Source organism: Saccharomycopsis crataegensis (genome assembly GCF_037102585.1).
Source record: "Saccharomycopsis crataegensis DNA, jcf7180000000084, whole genome shotgun sequence".
NCBI lineage: Eukaryota > Fungi > Ascomycota > Saccharomycetes > Ascoideales > Saccharomycopsidaceae > Saccharomycopsis > Saccharomycopsis crataegensis.
The window spans coordinates 3303796-3321485 of NW_027043829.1; the positions used below are offsets into that span (position 1 = coordinate 3303796).

At 35.8% G+C, this 17690-nt stretch overlaps 8 protein-coding genes across 8 annotated transcripts; 5 read left to right on the forward strand and 3 right to left on the reverse strand. All coding sequences in view use genetic code 12, as the record gives it.

The window, feature by feature from the left end:
- Positions 1 to 98: 98 nt before the first annotated feature.
- Positions 99 to 3047, forward strand: DASC09_043840 (Hda2 protein; the record flags this gene model as incomplete). The annotated part of the gene is made up of 1 exon (XM_064997983.1): positions 99 to 3047. The coding sequence occupies one exon, from the start codon at positions 99 to 101 to the stop codon at positions 3045 to 3047; it is 2949 nt and encodes a 982-aa protein (XP_064854055.1).
- Positions 3048 to 3866: 819 nt separating this feature from the next.
- Positions 3867 to 5897, forward strand: DASC09_043850 (uncharacterized protein; the record flags this gene model as incomplete). The annotated part of the gene is made up of 1 exon (XM_064997984.1): positions 3867 to 5897. The coding sequence occupies one exon, from the start codon at positions 3867 to 3869 to the stop codon at positions 5895 to 5897; it is 2031 nt and encodes a 676-aa protein (XP_064854056.1).
- Positions 5898 to 6552: 655 nt separating this feature from the next.
- On the forward strand, positions 6553 to 7218 carry CNB1 (calcineurin regulatory subunit B; the record flags this gene model as incomplete). The annotated part of the gene is made up of 2 exons (XM_064997985.1): positions 6553 to 6604; positions 6746 to 7218. The coding sequence occupies 2 exons, from the start codon at positions 6553 to 6555 to the stop codon at positions 7216 to 7218; spliced, it is 525 nt and encodes a 174-aa protein (XP_064854057.1).
- Positions 7219 to 7782: 564 nt separating this feature from the next.
- On the reverse strand, positions 7783 to 8064 carry DASC09_043870 (uncharacterized protein; the record flags this gene model as incomplete). The annotated part of the gene is made up of 1 exon (XM_064997986.1): positions 7783 to 8064. One exon carries the CDS (start codon positions 8062 to 8064, stop codon positions 7783 to 7785), a length of 282 nt encoding a protein of 93 aa, XP_064854058.1.
- Positions 8065 to 8559: 495 nt separating this feature from the next.
- Positions 8560 to 9402, forward strand: DASC09_043880 (uncharacterized protein; the record flags this gene model as incomplete). The annotated part of the gene is made up of 1 exon (XM_064997987.1): positions 8560 to 9402. The coding sequence occupies one exon, from the start codon at positions 8560 to 8562 to the stop codon at positions 9400 to 9402; it is 843 nt and encodes a 280-aa protein (XP_064854059.1).
- Positions 9403 to 10613: 1211 nt separating this feature from the next.
- On the forward strand, positions 10614 to 11909 carry DASC09_043890 (uncharacterized protein; the record flags this gene model as incomplete). The annotated part of the gene is made up of 1 exon (XM_064997988.1): positions 10614 to 11909. The coding sequence occupies one exon, from the start codon at positions 10614 to 10616 to the stop codon at positions 11907 to 11909; it is 1296 nt and encodes a 431-aa protein (XP_064854060.1).
- Positions 11910 to 12598: 689 nt separating this feature from the next.
- Positions 12599 to 15676, reverse strand: DASC09_043900 (uncharacterized protein; the record flags this gene model as incomplete). The annotated part of the gene is made up of 1 exon (XM_064997989.1): positions 12599 to 15676. The coding sequence occupies one exon, from the start codon at positions 15674 to 15676 to the stop codon at positions 12599 to 12601; it is 3078 nt and encodes a 1025-aa protein (XP_064854061.1).
- Positions 15677 to 16978: 1302 nt separating this feature from the next.
- On the reverse strand, positions 16979 to 17437 carry DASC09_043910 (GNAT family N-acetyltransferase; the record flags this gene model as incomplete). Its single annotated transcript, XM_064997990.1, has 1 exon — positions 16979 to 17437. The coding sequence occupies one exon, from the start codon at positions 17435 to 17437 to the stop codon at positions 16979 to 16981; it is 459 nt and encodes a 152-aa protein (XP_064854062.1).
- Between the last annotated feature and the right edge of the window lie 253 nt (positions 17438 to 17690).

The window sequence follows — 17690 nt, forward strand, 5'->3', positions numbered from 1 at the left end:
GGTTATTCATTTCCTGCAACAGTAGTAACAATAACCATTGATGTAACTCTAATAAACAACCAGTATTATCACAATAACGGCCCCACGAGATTGCAAAAATGAATCTATCAAATATTGTTCATAATAGTAGGCGTCTGGACAACACATACTGTCTTCCTGCACCACTTACAAGCTTCCAATCAGATATCAATGAGCTTTTGGTCAGACTCCATTCAAAACATTTACTTGACCAATATGGACTAGAAGTTACTGAAGGGAAAAAAGAAAACAAGGAAAATACCCCCCAGCAACTGCCAAACATTCAAAAATTAAATGATTCGGAGCTTCTCAGCATGCTATATACGAATCTCAACTTGGCATCCAACAATCCTTACCTTTTGGTGAATCATTATATTCCGAAGAATATGTTACTTATGAATACCAAGGACTCGTTGACGAATGTTTCCGGGAAATTCCGTCTTCTTGACCAAATAATCTCGAAATATGAAACAATGAACACCAAAACTACCAAAAAGTATAATGTCCTTGTGCTTTCTAACAATTCTAAGGAATTTGACTTTATTGAAAGTCTTCTCATTGGCCGTTTTGTCAACTACAAGCGTTATTCTGGCCCAAAGCTTTTTGAAGCCAAATCTGAAGAAACAGTTACTCCATTCAATGAATCACCTGCAAAAATAACCCCGTCATCTAATTTGGGTACAGGAAAGCGTCAAATCAGCAGCAAGGATGATCCGTATCTTACAAAGCGTTTGAGGAGAAAACACAGGAGGATTATGAAATACGTTAAGAGTAACAACCGCGAATACTGTCTAACGTTACATCTCATAACTGTTTCACAATTAAAATTTCAATTTTTTAGTAGTGAAGACCCTGGCACGAATTTTGACTTTCTTGACCTCAATAATTCAATCGCTTTTGATTATATCATATCATTTAATAATTATCTCAATTTAGACCATTATCACTTAAAGAAGATGAGAGCCGGCTATATTGATGCAAAGACAAGCAAATATCAGGCATATAGCGAACCATTACCCATATTATATATGTTGGCCTCTGGGTCGATTGAGCACGCCACAATTATCACGTTGAACTGGCTTTTAAAAAACGGGGTGATTAAAAATATCTACAAGAAAAAATATATTGATGAAAGGACAACAAAGTACGATCTAGACACCCAGGATAAGCAGTTGCTACTCTTGGTGTTAAGTCTCTATCTTATTAATAGGGTCAATTTTAACCAGCCCTCTAGCATGGAAATATCTTCTGATTCATGGTTTACTTTATCCGAATGGTTATCGGATCCATCGTCAGGAGCACAATTATCGAAACTTGTCATACCTCCCCTTAATTTTCCTGGTAATTTTGATGATTTTATGAATCGTTTCAAGTCTAATTATCTTGAATCAAATTCTACAGGGAAAATAGCCAGTCCAATATCAGATTCTCTACGGAAGGCCATCGAGTCCTTCAATTTGAAGAGCTATAATTTTAAACTCAGCTCCGATTTGAAAATTACTCTGGAGCTCATTGGTCGCAACCAACAAATTTTCAGTTCTTACCCTCAACTTAATGAGCAATTCGGTGAAACTACTAAAGAAAATTTGATAGCAGAGAAGCAGTTTGGCGACTCAACTTTGGTGGACCTTGAACAGAGTGGCCAACCTGCAAAACGCTTGAAGGTTGAAAGCAATAGATCATCATCCAAGTATGTGCCTATAGCTTCCGTTTCTGCTCTTCTATCTTTTGACACTTCGATTCCTGAATCTGCGCTCAAAAATCTTGAGTGTTTGGCAACAGAGAGCGCCAAGTTTGATGCAAGTACCCGCCTCCACTTTTATCCAGCTCTTGATAAGTTTCCAGTAGACTTTGAAACCTACAACCGGAATATTACCTCTATTATAAAAAATCGCTCCGATAGTTTGACCGATTTATTAAAGACTTTTTCTGCGAAAACTTTATTTGAAAATGAAATTGGCCAATTTTTGCAAGTGAGAATTGAAAAGAACAATTGGGTTAGCAAAGCAGTTTTCACTAAACAGTTAGAGTTGAGAAAAGAAATCACCAAGGAAGAAAAATATCACGAGAGGCTATTATCTGAATACCAAAAATTTAAGTCTGCTGAGAAGTTTGCAATTTTTAAAAATCAGGAATTCGTCAAGGCCATGAAGGGAGAGGTTAGGGATATCAGTAAAATTTACGAGATTATGGGAAGTGAAAAACTTGATGGTAAAGAATCCGAATTATTATTACAAATTGACAAGGAGATTGAAGACCTGAAAAAGGAAAAAACCCATGTTGAGAATTTTAATGCAAAAGGCAAAGAGGAAGAAATGGAAAAGGAAAAAGAACCTAAGGAAGGAGATAATAAATCTGAAATTACTTCGAAGATCGAGCAAACGATTTCTAGCAAAGTTCAGAATCCTGAAGAAGGCCAAGAAACCCAATGGATTCGCTACTTTCCTACTATCTCTACAGGCATAAGCTATTCTGTTTTAGAGGAACAATCAAGGCTAATTGATCAACTCTCTTTTGAAATTACTAATTTTGAATCACAGTCCGTTGAAGCTAACTCGAAGATTGATAAGGCCAGAGCAGAATACCAAAATAAGTCTACATCGGTTTCCTATCAATTGGAAACTTTGGGAAAGTTGAAAGCTCGTATCAGCACCATTGAGGAGATTTTGAAAAGAAAGGATACTATTAAAGAAATGAAGACTAGGGCGTTGGAGTTCAGCATTGGAGATGATAAAGATATTGTACCTAATTTCAACAGCAATGAGATACCTGCGAGCAATGGATTGAAGAAAACCGACGACAATCATAATATGGTATTGATTAATGAAGACAAGTTTAACGCCATCAAGTATAAAAACCTTGTTCGCCAAAAGAATTTTATGGAAAACTACCTGACTATAATGCGCCAACAGTCCAAAAATAGTCGCAATATAACGCCTGTATCCTCTAATAATAGTACAAGTAATAAGGACTCTTCTGGAGGTGTGTCTGGAAGAAGGCGAAATGGAAAAAGAAGGGGTCGTGGTTAAAATATAGAATTGAATGTATATTAGTTTTTCCCTTTCTTTCTTTCTTTCTTCTTTGGTGTCATGTAGACAAGAAAAATCAAAGCAAAATATTCATGTTACAATAATATTTATCTATGTGTAATTGGGGAACATCTTTGGAAATGCGGTGGATCAATTTTACCTAGATCAGGCTCACTTTATATATTCGAGTGGTAGCAAGCAGACTATAGATAAATAAAAGGATATAAGGAGCTGTCTATCTATGGTAGTCATGGCTTCATATATGAGAGTCAGAGATTTCTTTTATTGTAACATTACAGAATATAAGAACAGTTTATATTAAGGTCTTTACACTGACTACCATTGGCAAGAGGCTTGTGCTTATTTTCTTGTCACGCGATGAAAATTGATCATTAGCCATTCAGCCTTGGGTTGCAAGTATATATTTTGCAAATATCTTAATATTATTGTGTCATTCTGTTTATTTATTGATACTGAGGTTTTGTCTAACATATTCCTATATTATTTATTCAACAACTATGATCCTGAAGAAACTCCAAGGACGCGACTTGAAATTTCACCTTGACAGCTATTTATCTAATACGGGTAAGCGCAACTTACTTACATGAAGAGGAGGAAAAAAAATAGGGAACGATGTTTTGAAAGTTCCTTGTTAAGTGATCGTCATATTAAGTCATCGTTCGAGATTGGCTGGGTATAAATGAAAACCTGCTTCCAATTATTGGGTTGATATCAGCAGTGATTACTATTTAAAAATTATCTCATTAAATAATTTATTCTTAGTACAGTTTTACTATTATCATCATCAACATATAAACAATGGCTGACTTATCAAAACTTGACCAATTCTATGGGCAGTTGAAGACTCTCATGAAAGAGAACTCATCTCTCAAGTCTAAGCTATCTGATCAGGAAACTCAATACAAAAGAACAATATCAAACCTTGAGTTTTCGCATCTTTCCAAGCTCCAAACGCTTGAGTCTGACCATAGAACAATAGTGGACCAGATGGAGCGAGACTATCAAGAAAAACTAGTGGAATTTGAATCCGATTATTTGGAAAGAATTCGTGCTATTGATGAATCTAAAATGGAGCTTCAATTCAAGCAGTTTGCTACAGAAAAGCAGGTGGTGGAGCTTGAAATCAAGTTGCGAGCGGCTGAAAATAGTGCAGGACTAGATATTGATGAGGTGACATCTAAAGCTGAGGAATTGAAGACAAAGATGAAAGAATATGCTGCATTATCTTTTGAGAGGTTTGAAAAATTTTTAGGAGATCTAGAAGAGCTCGGTAACGATAAAAAAGTACCAAAAGTCAATTCCGAAACCCCACAAAAGTCAGCTAACCCTCCAAGAATATCTGGTATAAATATCCCATTGATTAATCGTGGTTCCAATAACTCATTTGAGATCCCTAACAACAAAAACATATCACAGTCTCCCCCTAGACCTGTAGCAAAACTTACTATTCCGATATTCAGAAGCAGTCCAGCTAAAGATGCTGATGGTGATGAAGAACTTGAAGATGATGGGGTACAAGTAGTTTCTCATTCCCAAACTAAAAGAGAAGAAAATGTGACTATTGTTCTTACTGATGGAGAAGAAGACGATAATGAGGGAAAAAAAGAAGAAAAGGGTACCCCTAATCCAAAAATGGATCAACAGCAATATTCTCAAAAAAATGGTTTTGCAAAGTCTTCATTAGAAGAAAAGAATATTGATGTTGAAGCCACTATGGATGTAAATGATGGAACTGAATCCCATAATATTGATGAAAACATTACTGAAGCATTGGTGCAAGATGAGATGGAAAATGTTCCTGAACGTGCTGTTGAAAATAGCACTGATAATAGTAGTGAATCTCCTGTTACTGAGAACAGAAATGAATCATTGGTTGATGGAGATAGTGAACCACAATATCAACCTTATAATACCGAAGCTGTGGAGGCAACTGATAAAATGGAAATTGGGGAAAACAATAAAGATATCGAACCAAATGAGCAAGCTCAGATTGATGGGGATGGTGATGTTGAAATTAAAGACAACACTAGTGGTGAACAACAGCAAGTTGCTGCAAGCCAAGACCTTAACCAGAAAGAAGAAGAAAAAGAAAAAGAAGATTACGAAAGAGGTAGTGCCAAAGCGAGCCAAGATTTAAGCAAATCAGATATTGCCATCGATGATCAAGTCATCAGATCTTCTGTTTCTCAAGAAAAAGAGCACGAGAGTCAAATACCTAGCAATCAACAAGGTCTAATATTGAGAAGTGCTGTCAATACCCCATTATCTAGTCCAGCTAAAGCCAACCTGGGGAACGAGGAAGATGTGAACATGACAACAACCAACGGAAATGATACTGGTGCTCAGAATGGTGGAATCCAAAAGAGTGAAACAGAATTCAAAGATACTATCGATGAATCCGTAGCTTCCGAAAGCTTCAATCAAACCTCAACCCCAGCGCGGATTGGTAAAGAACTTTCACGAATTGATGATACCGATATAACCGCTGACTCGATTAAGAAAAGACGTAAAAAGAATCCCAAGAAAAATCTTGGTGCTAGCAATTCTGTCACCGTCAAAATTATTAATCACCACACTAACCTGAGAAATTTCTACAAAGTGAAGAACACTGTTACTTTCTACAAAATCATGCGCATCATTGGAAAGAAATTTGGCTATCCAATTGAGAAGGTTAGGTTCTATCGAACTGATGGGGAGATAATAATCCCAACTTTAACGCCACTTAGAATGGGTTGGGAAGGAGAAGGAGAAATTGTTGTGAAATTCCTTGAAAATGACCTTGATGAAATGGAGGGGCGGTTCATGGGCGCACTGGACTACCCGGAATAATTTTCTCACATTTTCAATTATTTTTTTTGTAGTTTCTATATTTGGATTAAATGTTCGCTGGTGTGATTAAAAGCATCTCAAAAATTCAAATTTCATCAGCACTGGAGTGCTCATTTAGGAATATATTTCTACAAGTATCTATCTGCCTGTCTAGTGGTCCTTGAATTATGAGTTTCTTCCCTTTGTGCTATCGCACAGAATACTATTATAGCTACACTACTTCACTAGTTTTGTCACGTCAACAAGCTATTATTGTTACTGTTACTATACCATATGAATGACGTTATCTTTCTTTTATTATTTATTCTTAAGATATTTGCTCTTTTCTTATTGCTATTTATTTAGATTAATAACTAGTTATTATATTAGAGCCATTATTTTAGTTGTGAGTTTGATCAATTAATAGAATCTAAGCACTGTAATAATGGGACAATATACTTAAACTGTATCTAATGCGAGGTTTTCGAAAATGAAAGTATTGATATAAATTAACTCTTAATCCTTCTTATTTTACGCTAACCGCACCGCCATGCTTTTCTTTTCTTTTTTTCCCCTTGACTTATACAGGAAGAGTAAAAAAAAGATGGATGACGTTTCCAAGATCGGATAATGAATAATTACAGTAACAAGAATATTAAGTAAATTATAAGTGGAAATGGGTGCAGGATCTTCAAAGATTGTTGATGACCTTATGGAAGGTACCAACTGTACGCGTTTTATGTTTTAATATATGCGTATATACATTCCATTTTGTTTTTTGGAATTTGGTATATACGATGATCTTGAAATCTGGAATTGTGATCTATGATAGGATTGATTAAAGATTACTAACATCTTCCTTTTATTAGTTGACAGAGAGGATATTGACCGTCTCAGAAAGAGGTTTATGAAGCTTGACAAGGACAAGTCTGGTACAATAGAAAAAGAAGAATTTCTTTCCATACCCGGAGTTGCCTCGAATCCACTTGCCCCAAGATTGATGGAAGTGTTTGATGAAGATGGTGGAGGAGATATTGATTTCCAAGAGTTTGTTGGCGCCCTTAGTGTATTTAGTGGTAAGTCCACCAAGGATGAAAAGTTGAAGTTTGCATTCAAAGTATATGATATTGATAGAGATGGTTATATTTCTAATGGGGAGTTGTTTATTGTGCTAAAGATGATGGTTGGCAAAAACTTAGAAGATGAACAATTACAACAGATTGTTGATAAAACCATTATGGAAGCCGACCTTGATGGCGATGGGAAGTTATCATTTGATGAATTTAATAAGGCTGTGAGTGACACTGATGTTGCTAGAGCTTTGACTTTAGCTTCGTTTTAGTACAGAACTGGCTCTACTTTCTGTTCCTCTTCATTCGTTGTTTTCTTTTTTCATGATGTTGTTTCATCATCGTTATTGTTTTTCTTATTATTATTATATTATGTGTTTATTATCATTATTACTATAATTTGGTTTATATATGTAGTGAATAGCTTATCAGCTGTGTGCTGAAGTTTGATCACTTTCATCGGCCTCTGAGGTTTCTTTTGAGAATATTCAGTTTTCGTCTCTCGACATACTTACTTTCCCTGAAGAGACTAACATCTGTAAAACCGTTAAAGAGTATATAATTCATCAACTCACTTGTATAAACATTTCAGCTGTCATCAAACAAAGTAGGTTTCAACCCAAGTCGATCTAGCTATCCTATTAATATTTATATGCCACTTCACTCTGTTTTGTTAAGAACGCCGCCTAAGGTCACTCCGTACATTACTGTATCTTTCCAATAACATTCTCAGTACCCTAACCACCTAAAAGAATTTATATGCAGCACAATACCTGTCAATATGGGGGAAAGAATCTGGCCAACACGAATTACCAGAGACCTTTGACGATATGTTGCTATAAATAAAACACAACCTGCATGAACTCTAGACCTCTAACGGATGACGGGCATGAGGAAGAATTACCATCGTAGACGATCCCAGGTACCAGATCTCCAGAGAATTGAAAAAAGTATCTAGGGTTCTTTTTAGTGTGTTTTTTAGCGATGCAAGTCTTTGGATTTTCGCGTTGTTTTTCATGTTTGATTCCTGATGGGCGGTTGTACTTGATTTTAGCTGTGCTATTAATAAAACCTGCATGGATTGGGAAATCCTCAACATGAACTTCACCAGCATTCATTGCCAGAGATTCTGGTTTTCTCGACCGTATAATAGACAAATTCCTGCTGTTATAAGAATGATAACTCTTTTGGAAACTCTTCAGCTTTATTTTTTTGTATGAAGGATGTAATGGAATTATAATAAACCGGTGTTCCCGCCCACCAAATGCCGATGTTTGGACGTTAGTCTTTTTTTTTTTCCTGCTTCAACATGCAATCCCCAAGCATGGTATGAGGAACCAAAGAAGATATCCTCAGATGAGCTGAGCAGAACGAAGAGCCATACAACTAGCAAACTATTTTATAACCTCAGAATATTTTAAAGCTGATAATTAGCCTCTTATATATCTGAAAAAAAAAAAAAAGAATAAAAAAAAAACAAAAAAAAACCACATATAGAAAAAGTGACCTGGCCATTTCCACAACCAAAATTCTTAGATAAAAATCCCATCATATCCTTTGCCACTCTTTTCTCATATATAATATAATATTATACCATTATATATCCAAATAAAATGGCTTCTGGATCTTCGAAGAAGAAAATGGGAATAGCTTACCTTCTAAATGACCACCAACATAGAGAAATTGAGTATGAAGGTATTAACCAATGCCATTTCGGCAATAATGCAACAATCCCAGAACCAAAAGCACAGAATGATTGGCTGGAAGATCCACAATATTTGAACCACATAGCTTCACCTCAGTGGCCTTACACTTCCCCTCCACTACTGAGCCCAAACAGTTTTCATCGCTCTTCGTATAGCTCTCCAATTTTTCCCAATCTAACTCCATTGAATTCATACCAGCCACAGCTTAATCCTTATCACCAGCAACCACCCACCTCATCACAATCATCTCCTAGTCGATCACCACTAGCACGAATGTCCGACAATAGTGACTTCTTCCAAGGAATGTCGCCATTACTACTGCTGGCCCATCAGCTTTATGAGAAGCCACGGTCCAAATCTCTCCAAAACACCCCACAGACATACCAGCAAACCAATAAAAAGCCATCACAAGACGCAAAGGAGGAGAAGAAACGAAGACTTCAAAAAGCGTTGGCTGATTTGAATAATGGTACCTATAAAAACATCCATTCTGCGGCCAGTGCCCATGATGTAAATTACAATTCATTGAAAAATGCTTTCTACAAAATCAACGGGAGAGACGAAAATAGTCAAAGACTAACTACCAGTGAAAGGGAGCGAAGAATATCGAGGGCTATCAATGGATTTAGAGATGGTAAGTACTCCAACTTGACAGAAGCATCCAAGATGGAAAAGGTGTGTGCTGAGACCGTAAGAAATAGATATCATGGCAGAACCCAAAGCTTCAGTGACGCCAAGAAAACCCGGTAAGATTCATATATTATAAGCCAATCTTTCTTTCTTTCTTTAGTTGTTTAATTATTGTTAGCTCATGCTCCTGATTTATCAAGTCATCTCCTTCGCTTTTCAAAACTTAGTTTTTATAATACCATCTTTATCGAGTAGCGGAAGACAAAATTTATAGTATTGCTGATTTCATAATATAGAGTTTCATTTTATTTGTTTTGTTGGTATCTTTTTAAACTTTCATAAGCATATATACGGGCCCAACACTACAATAAGGTCTCTCGACATGATTATATTTCAATATACACGATAGGAAAACACAAGGGGTGATTACTTCTCGATTAGCAAGCGAACAACATCTTGGGTTAATCATTTCTTATTATAATATCTGTATAACATAGCCGTATATAATAGGTAGGAAGTGACGTTATGAATCTTCTCACCGCACGCAGATTCAAGGTGCACCGTCTGGGTGGGAACATGGCCGTTTGCGGAAAAAGGTAAACAAACCCTCTCGGGGAATTTAGAGTTGGCGAATCGTCGGCCGAGGAGGGGGCCATTAAGGATATTGAGGAGGCTGCACTTGGTGAACGTTAAACGGGGTCTCAACTTGTCTGCCAGTGCAAATTTCATAGTATTATTGCTCTATATAGTCATTTGGTTTCGCTAGATGACCACCACCAACTTGAAGATCGCTAATGGTTGCCACTTCACTCAATCCAGGGTCAGCATCCATCCTGGCACTCCCCCATCCATAGAACTCTTCTGCTTGAGAATATCTGCGGTGGTTGGTTTATTGTATACGCAAAACCACTATTCACCGTCTCCAAAAGAGAAATACATAACAAGAGAAGTAGAAACGATCAAATAGTAACAATAGAGGAATAAAGTCACATACAAAGACAGAAAGTATCTATCCCTCAAGCGCATCGGATCACACCTTTTGGCGCTGGTGCCTCAACAAAGATCTCTTTGCTATTTGTGTACACCCATCGCCCCCATCGCATGAGAACCACGTCTTGGAAGCTTTTCTACACATTTTCAGTTACATACTTTGCTGTTTATGCTCTTTGTGGAACTTTTTTTCCTTGATGTACAAAGAATAACTCGATTTTGCTCTCATTTTCTATTCTTATATAGCGGACAATCCACCCACTGACCTCCACTTGTTTTCCCCATTTTGCAAACACCATACAGAAAATATTTATCACTTTCCATTAATTAGATCCCCAAATATGAAGTCCAATTACTCTCCTACCATATTTGCGTCATTACAACAACCACAAAATCAGCTTTTCAAAGATTTCCCACAAAAACCAGAATGTATGGAAGAAAATAAGGATAGGTTCGGCACAATGCTAGGCCATCTTCGCCAATATACTGAGATTGACGATGAAGAAAAGAAAATATTGAATACAAAGATAGATGGATTAAAAGATCAGTTGACTCATTATAAACACCAGAAAACCGATGCCATGGGATCGGGACCTTTAACAATTGCAGAAAAGAAAAGGATGGTTATTTTGCAAAACGAACTGAAAACTTTGAAATATCAAATTAAAACTTTGGAGAAAGAGAAAGAACCCCTCATTAAAGAATCTGAACTGTTCAAAAAAGAAATTAGAAATTTGAAGAAAGATAAATTCGACAAGATTAGTGAAGTGACAAACCTAAAAGTAGAGATTTCCCAACTTGAAAATTTGATCAAAAGTAAATATGAGGCAAAGTTGTCGAATTATAAGAAATTGCATCAAAATTTGAAAATTGAGAATGAATCATTAGCGAATAGATTCAAAGTTTCTGAAAAAAAGATACAAGAGCTTGAAAATATCAATGAACAATTAACTGATTCCCGTGGGGAAATAATCCAGGAAAACAATTTTCTCAAAAAAAGCTTGATAGATAATTTGGAAAAATTAAAAGAGTTGGCATTGGAAAATGACAGGCTCAAAAATACCAGTCGCTCGCATAATCTTTCATCTTCCCCAAAAATGAAAGCGGCAACTTCTCCAAAGTTAAAAACAGCGCCGTCGCCAAAATTGAAATCAGGGATTTCTCCTAGACCTGAAAGAATTCCCGAATCAAGAGTACATCATGCTCGTCTTGCAACTGAGAAACCAGTCATCTCCCACCAACCTATCAGACTTTATCAGCGGAGCAATCATAATAATGGAGTTTCCTTTACAGACACTATGAGAAGAGATCTTCCACAAAATCCAGCTGTTCAAGATAGTGAGTCCCCAACTCTGATAGAACCGGAGAATGAGCCTTGCAAACCAACTAAGCTACTCACCGTGCGGATTGTGGGACGTCGATCAATGCTCAAACAATGTGGATTCCAATTTCAAGTAACAGAGGAGGACTTGGAAGATACTAGCTTTCTTTTTGAGAAATGTTGCACTAAGTATTGCCAGAAGTACGGTTTAAATATTAATGGGATGGAATTCACCAATTATAAAGGTGACAAGTTGAGCTGTTCTGTTGGATATCCATTGGAAAATGGAGATATCATTTATGTTAATTACAAATGAGTAATATTGATTTGCTTTGTGGTTTAAATTTTGTTTAAAATTAATTTTTTTTTTTTCATTTTATTTTATTTTATTTCATTTTGTTGGTTTTCATTAAAGTTTTTGCATTAATTTGGTTATAAGTTTTCTTTTCATTCGACCTCCATAGATTTCTTTCTTTTGTTTTCTCTTTCATTATTTTCATAGATTCATGATTAATTCATTGTATGTTACGCTATAAACTGCGGAAATTATCTCAATTCTCTAGTCATGTGGATTTCTTCATATTGTCTAGAGTATTTTTGAAATATCATTACATTCAGACAAAGAAAAAAAGTTACAACAATGTAATCTGATGTTTTAAATGACAAGCTTTCTGACAAAAAATAATTAGATTATCATCTGATATCCTTCATTAAATTAATTCTGTACACAAAGATTTGTTGTAGTGGTGTGATTATTGATTCTTCAGTGGTTCTAACTTATGCCGTGTGATCATATCCACCAGCGCCTCTGGCCACCATTAATTTGCAGCCTTCCCTTCACTAAACCAAGCAGTTTATAATTTTCTTATTAAAAGGAGTCTTTAACATTAAAATCATAATATTATACCAATTTTTTTGAAAAGATAAATGTATATAAAATTCTATTGAACTGAAATAAGGGAATTTGAAAGCGTAGAAAGTGACAAGAAACTGAAAGGTATTGCATTAGGTAGAAAATTGTTCTTCAAGAACAATTGTGAAATCCATTGGAAGCTGGAGCTTCGTTGGATATTTAGAAAATTTGTTTGCGATTCTTCGTCTATTTTTGAATTTGATGTTCAATTCGGCAGCACCATCTGATTCATCTTCGTAAACAGTATCAGGAGAACCGGGGCTAAATGAGGAATCATTCACTGAGCTTGGAGTGGACATGACAGAACGGTCACTGGCACTTGGATCTGACTCAGGAGAATGTGGAGGTTCCATGATTGAGCCAAGAGACGATAATCTTGGGGATCCCTCATCGTTGTAAACAGAGGATGTTGTTGGGGACAAGATATCACTATTGTGTGCAGTGTTTTGTTTTGATAGCTTTAAGGCAATTGGAGCACCAAGAACATTTTTCTCATCAAAAGCCAGAATGTTTTCGATAAACGACCGGAAGTCATATCCTGATCTTGATACGTGGACAGGTAAAGAGCTTTCAAGAGACTTGGAATATTCCTTGTCGAATTTTTCGGAGGTGCAGATCACTGATCTGAATTCTTTCTTGGTAATAAATTCATTATGAACGGAAAATTTATCAAACATTTGGGAAAGTTCATTAGCATCAAATTTTTTAACAACAGTTTTGTTATCAAGGAAACAAGAAAAGTTTTTGGTGGTTTCTTGCAACATGTTGACTTCAAATAAAAGCTCATTATAATCAAGAAACTCTGCAGGCCAGGGAGTTTTTTGTTCATCTGCAAATAATTCAACAGTATCGAAAGGATTGATTGGCTTATTAGAAGCTTCAGAGAATTTCATGCTCTTCAAAGCATTCAAAGCATCATCATAATCTATTTGATATTTGATACACTGTTGATTCAATAAGCTCATATTCTTCAACAATGAAACCAATTGGTCGACTTTCACATTAAAACCTTGAATCGTTGGGATTTTTTCTTCATTTGACATAGAATAATTGGTCAAAAACTTTCCAATCTCATCTTTGGTCAGCAAATAGCGGCCGTTTATAACCTTCAATGTATCCAAATAGTTATTCTTGATATAACTTTTCAAAGTTGAAAGTTTCAAAATTATCTGTTGTAAGTATCTAGCTTCCTCTGCACATAGATCCCTCCAGATTTTATCAAGGTCATCCAAACCCAATCCAATTTTTGTCTTGTATGAATATTCGGAATTGAGAGACTTGAGTAAGAAATTGATCTTATTAAAAATCAAAGAAATATTATTCTTTTCCAACTTGAAGGATCTCTTTGTCTTTTGAAAAGTTTCCTCCAAATATTTTCTTTCATATTCCAATTCATCCAAATCATAAAGCTCATTATAGCTAACCAAGTTGGTCCACTTGTAGATTTGGGTTCTGACATTTGACGCAAATATCTTGCTTCTTTTTTCGTACTCTTCTTTCAAAGCAAACACTTCAGATAGAACCATCATGGCAGCTCTAAATGTTTCCGATTCCTGGTCACTAGGGTCGGCGACATTTTTAGCAATCCTCATTCTGCTTCTTTCTGGTACGGAAATGCTATCATCACTACCAGAATTAACAGAAAACAAAGACACTTTCTTTGTGAGGCCTTGGTATGAGCTATTAGTGGATTTATCTTCTTGTGAGGACAAAGAAAAATCAATAGACACCTTGGAAGCATTATGGTGGCTTGATTCAAAAAGGTCGATTTGGGAGTCCAAGGAATTAAACCATTTCTCTTTATGATCCACAGCCAGATTAGACAAGAATTCATTTCTTTGGAATGGATTCATAATATTCAACTTCGATATGGATGGGGCCCTACTGACCGATGAAGACCTACTTAAATCAAAGTCCGATCGTGAGTCAAACGATCTTGCAATTTCTTTAGTTCTGGAATGATAAAATATGCTATTGTCTCTTAGCAAAGGAGACACTCTTCTAGTGTTTTCAATAATTGGTGATTCTTCCATTGAGAATGGTGAAGCAGCAGAGGAAGGTGCTGGTGAGTTTTGAGATACTGGCAGTACTCTTGAATTGGAGTCACTGGTTTTAGATTGTGAGAGACTTTTTTTGTGAAATGGATTTTCGATGGCGGTGTTAGAAGCCTTCTTGACTGGAGTACTTCGAAGCTGATTATTATTCTCAGCTTTATTTACCAGTTTTTGGTGCTTCTTTGGAGTGCTTTGGATGTGGCAGTCATTCTCCACTTTCTTTGGCAGGTGATGGTCTTTCTTTGGTGTGTTTTGGATATGATTGTAATTCTCAGTCTCACGTAACAGCTCTTGAGGTTTCTTTGGTGTACAAGTAGCAAGACTCTGAATCACCATTTTTGGCGAAGATTTGATTGAAGCAGATCTGGAAATGCCACTATCTTCAAACATGATCTGTTTATCATTAAATTTTTCATACCATCCAAGAATATAAGTCACAACCGACTTCTCATCTGGTCTGGTACATAAAAGATCTTCACAGTCAATCAATTGGGGGATGCCGATTTTCGCAGCCAAGGCAATGGCTTTTCTTGTATTCACCTCTTTTTTGGTTAAATCCAAAGTATAAAAATCGAGTAAATCAGGTCGGAGGCTACTTAATAAGGCACATAAAGCAACACCATTATTCCAAGAGGTGCTAAAGTCGGTGATGGTGACTAATCCATCAAATTCTTGGACTTGCTCAGCACACCAAGCTAATAGTATTTTCTTTATGGTAGAGAAATCTTGAGCGTTTTCTAGTTCAATCAAGGTATTCAAAATAAGCCCCCAAATCAAGCCAAGGATCATCTTTAAATTTCCTTCGTAAATATCTTCAGCACCAATACTGTGTAAACGAATCCCCGATGACTTGAGGTATTCCAAGGCACAACTAATGTTATCAACATAATGAATTCTAAATTTTGGCCTTGCGTTGAAGTGCTTTTTATATTTTCCTTTGGAGATTTCTCTAACCAAATAGTTCAATTTAACCCCATCACTCAAATCTTTGGCCAAATTACGCACTCGAAGGCGTTGAACTTCTTTGCTGCCAGAATTTTCGAATTGAATATTGATCCATCTAGCAAAAGCTTTATGTTGGATCTTAACCCACAGCAGTTTTTCCTTGGAGTTCATATCAAGGGGTAATTATCTCTTTCTATTATTCTTGTTCTCTAGGAATATGATCAGAGAGAAATAAAAAAAATTCGACACTAATAAAAATAAGGGATGATGTGGATATATAAGCCAAAACTAAAATAAAATTCGGTGTAGAGAGATAGGGAGCACATATGGTGGATTAATTAGTTAATTTTGCTTCATGCAGCCCTTGTGTCGCAGCTTCTGCAGGAAGTACCCAAATCCGTTTCAGGATATCCCGAAACACAAGACTCTTGCGGCAATATTTGTAACAATATTTGTAACAATATTTGTTTCAATATTAGTAGTTTTGGCCTTCAAACTTGAATTCTATCATCATATTGTTGTTTTTATGCCGTCTCAAACATCAAATAAGTCCCAAATTCGAGTAACTTTTCCAATTCAGATTGTATTGATCGCGGCTTCTCAATCATGATCACACAAATTTTTCTCAATAAAACCAAAACCATTTCCGATACTTGAATAAAATCATTTGTTTTTTAGATATGTACATGATATATTTCATAGCGCTTTAGCAGATTGATTAGTTTTTCTAAAATCGCTAGTTCCAGCTTGCAGTTTTCCAAGTTTCAGTTTCGGGATATCTATCTCGGCACTAGAGGGATGCGGAAAAAGGGAAAAAGAAAGAAAAAAGGTAATAGAAGGAGAGTTTCAATCAATAATATGAGTACCATATGCGAAGTAGCATAATCTTTGGGGGAATTAAGGACCTCTTGGGGCATATTTTGATCAAAACATTTTCCGGGTGCGTCATTGGGAACAAAAACACGGAAGGACCTATCCAATTACTCCAGTAGAAACATCAGCTGTCTATCTTCATCATTAATTAGTCATCAGCAACTTTATTTAATCATTAATAGAAGAAGTAAACTGTTAATGGGGAAAGAGGTTCGATTACGGTTGAATATCATCTTCATCGCAGCTTTATCTCATCTATATTTCCTATTTCATAGATCTTGCAAGTTTGTGTGCACTACCGTATCGGTATTTCCTTACCGGATAGACTAGTGGTTACTGTAAAAAATTGTTATTTATTAAATAGATAAAAATCATCAATGATGACAATATATTGTAATAATTTTCCTCATCGAATCATGCGGTTTGATAACTTGGTTGTTATACTCAACTGACTTTTAAAATTGGCAATAATAAAAATAAAATTTAATACTAATCCTGAGGCTATTTTTTGTTATCAAGAATTCAACCATTGGTTACTTTTAAGCATCACCTTGCTATTTAGATAATATGAAAATGGAAGATTGAACAAAATAGTAGATACTAATATGTTTCTGGAGATCTAAAATACTTCACTTTGTTGGTCCTGACACCAACCTTGGTATACAACAATTGTGCTCTATGATTATCAAAATCTGTTGACCAATAAACTACTGGGGCACCTAATTCATCTGCTTTTTTATAAACATACTCGATCAATTGCTTTCCAACATTCTTCAACCTTTGTTTCTCATCCACGTAAAGATCATTAAGATAAATCATATCTTCTGTTGACCAGGTCGCCAAATGTTGAAGGTAATTCGCTAGGCCAATTGGTTTTTTAGTTTCTGGATGGATTGCCAAAGCTGACCACATAGGAATAGCTGGATCTAGCAATCTTCTAAAAGTGAATTCTTTAGTTTCTTCTGGTAAAGATGCTTTATAAAAAACCAAGTAAAGATTGAATAGCCTGAGCCATTCATCGTGATCTGATTCAGCAACTGGGCGTATTTCAATCTGCATCGTGAGGATTTTGATATTCTTCAATAACTTTGAATCTTATTCACAATTTTTTTTTCCCAAATATGTGTCAACAATAATTCAAGGAATCCAATAATTCTTATATATTGTCATAAATATCGTTTCTTTGATTTCAAATCAGTTGTTTGAGTCATGACTACGGCAGTACGCATATGTCACCCTACTTTATTATTATGATTCACAACTGGAGTAGCGAGTAACATGTTATCTTATCGCATTTGAAATAGTAGTACAT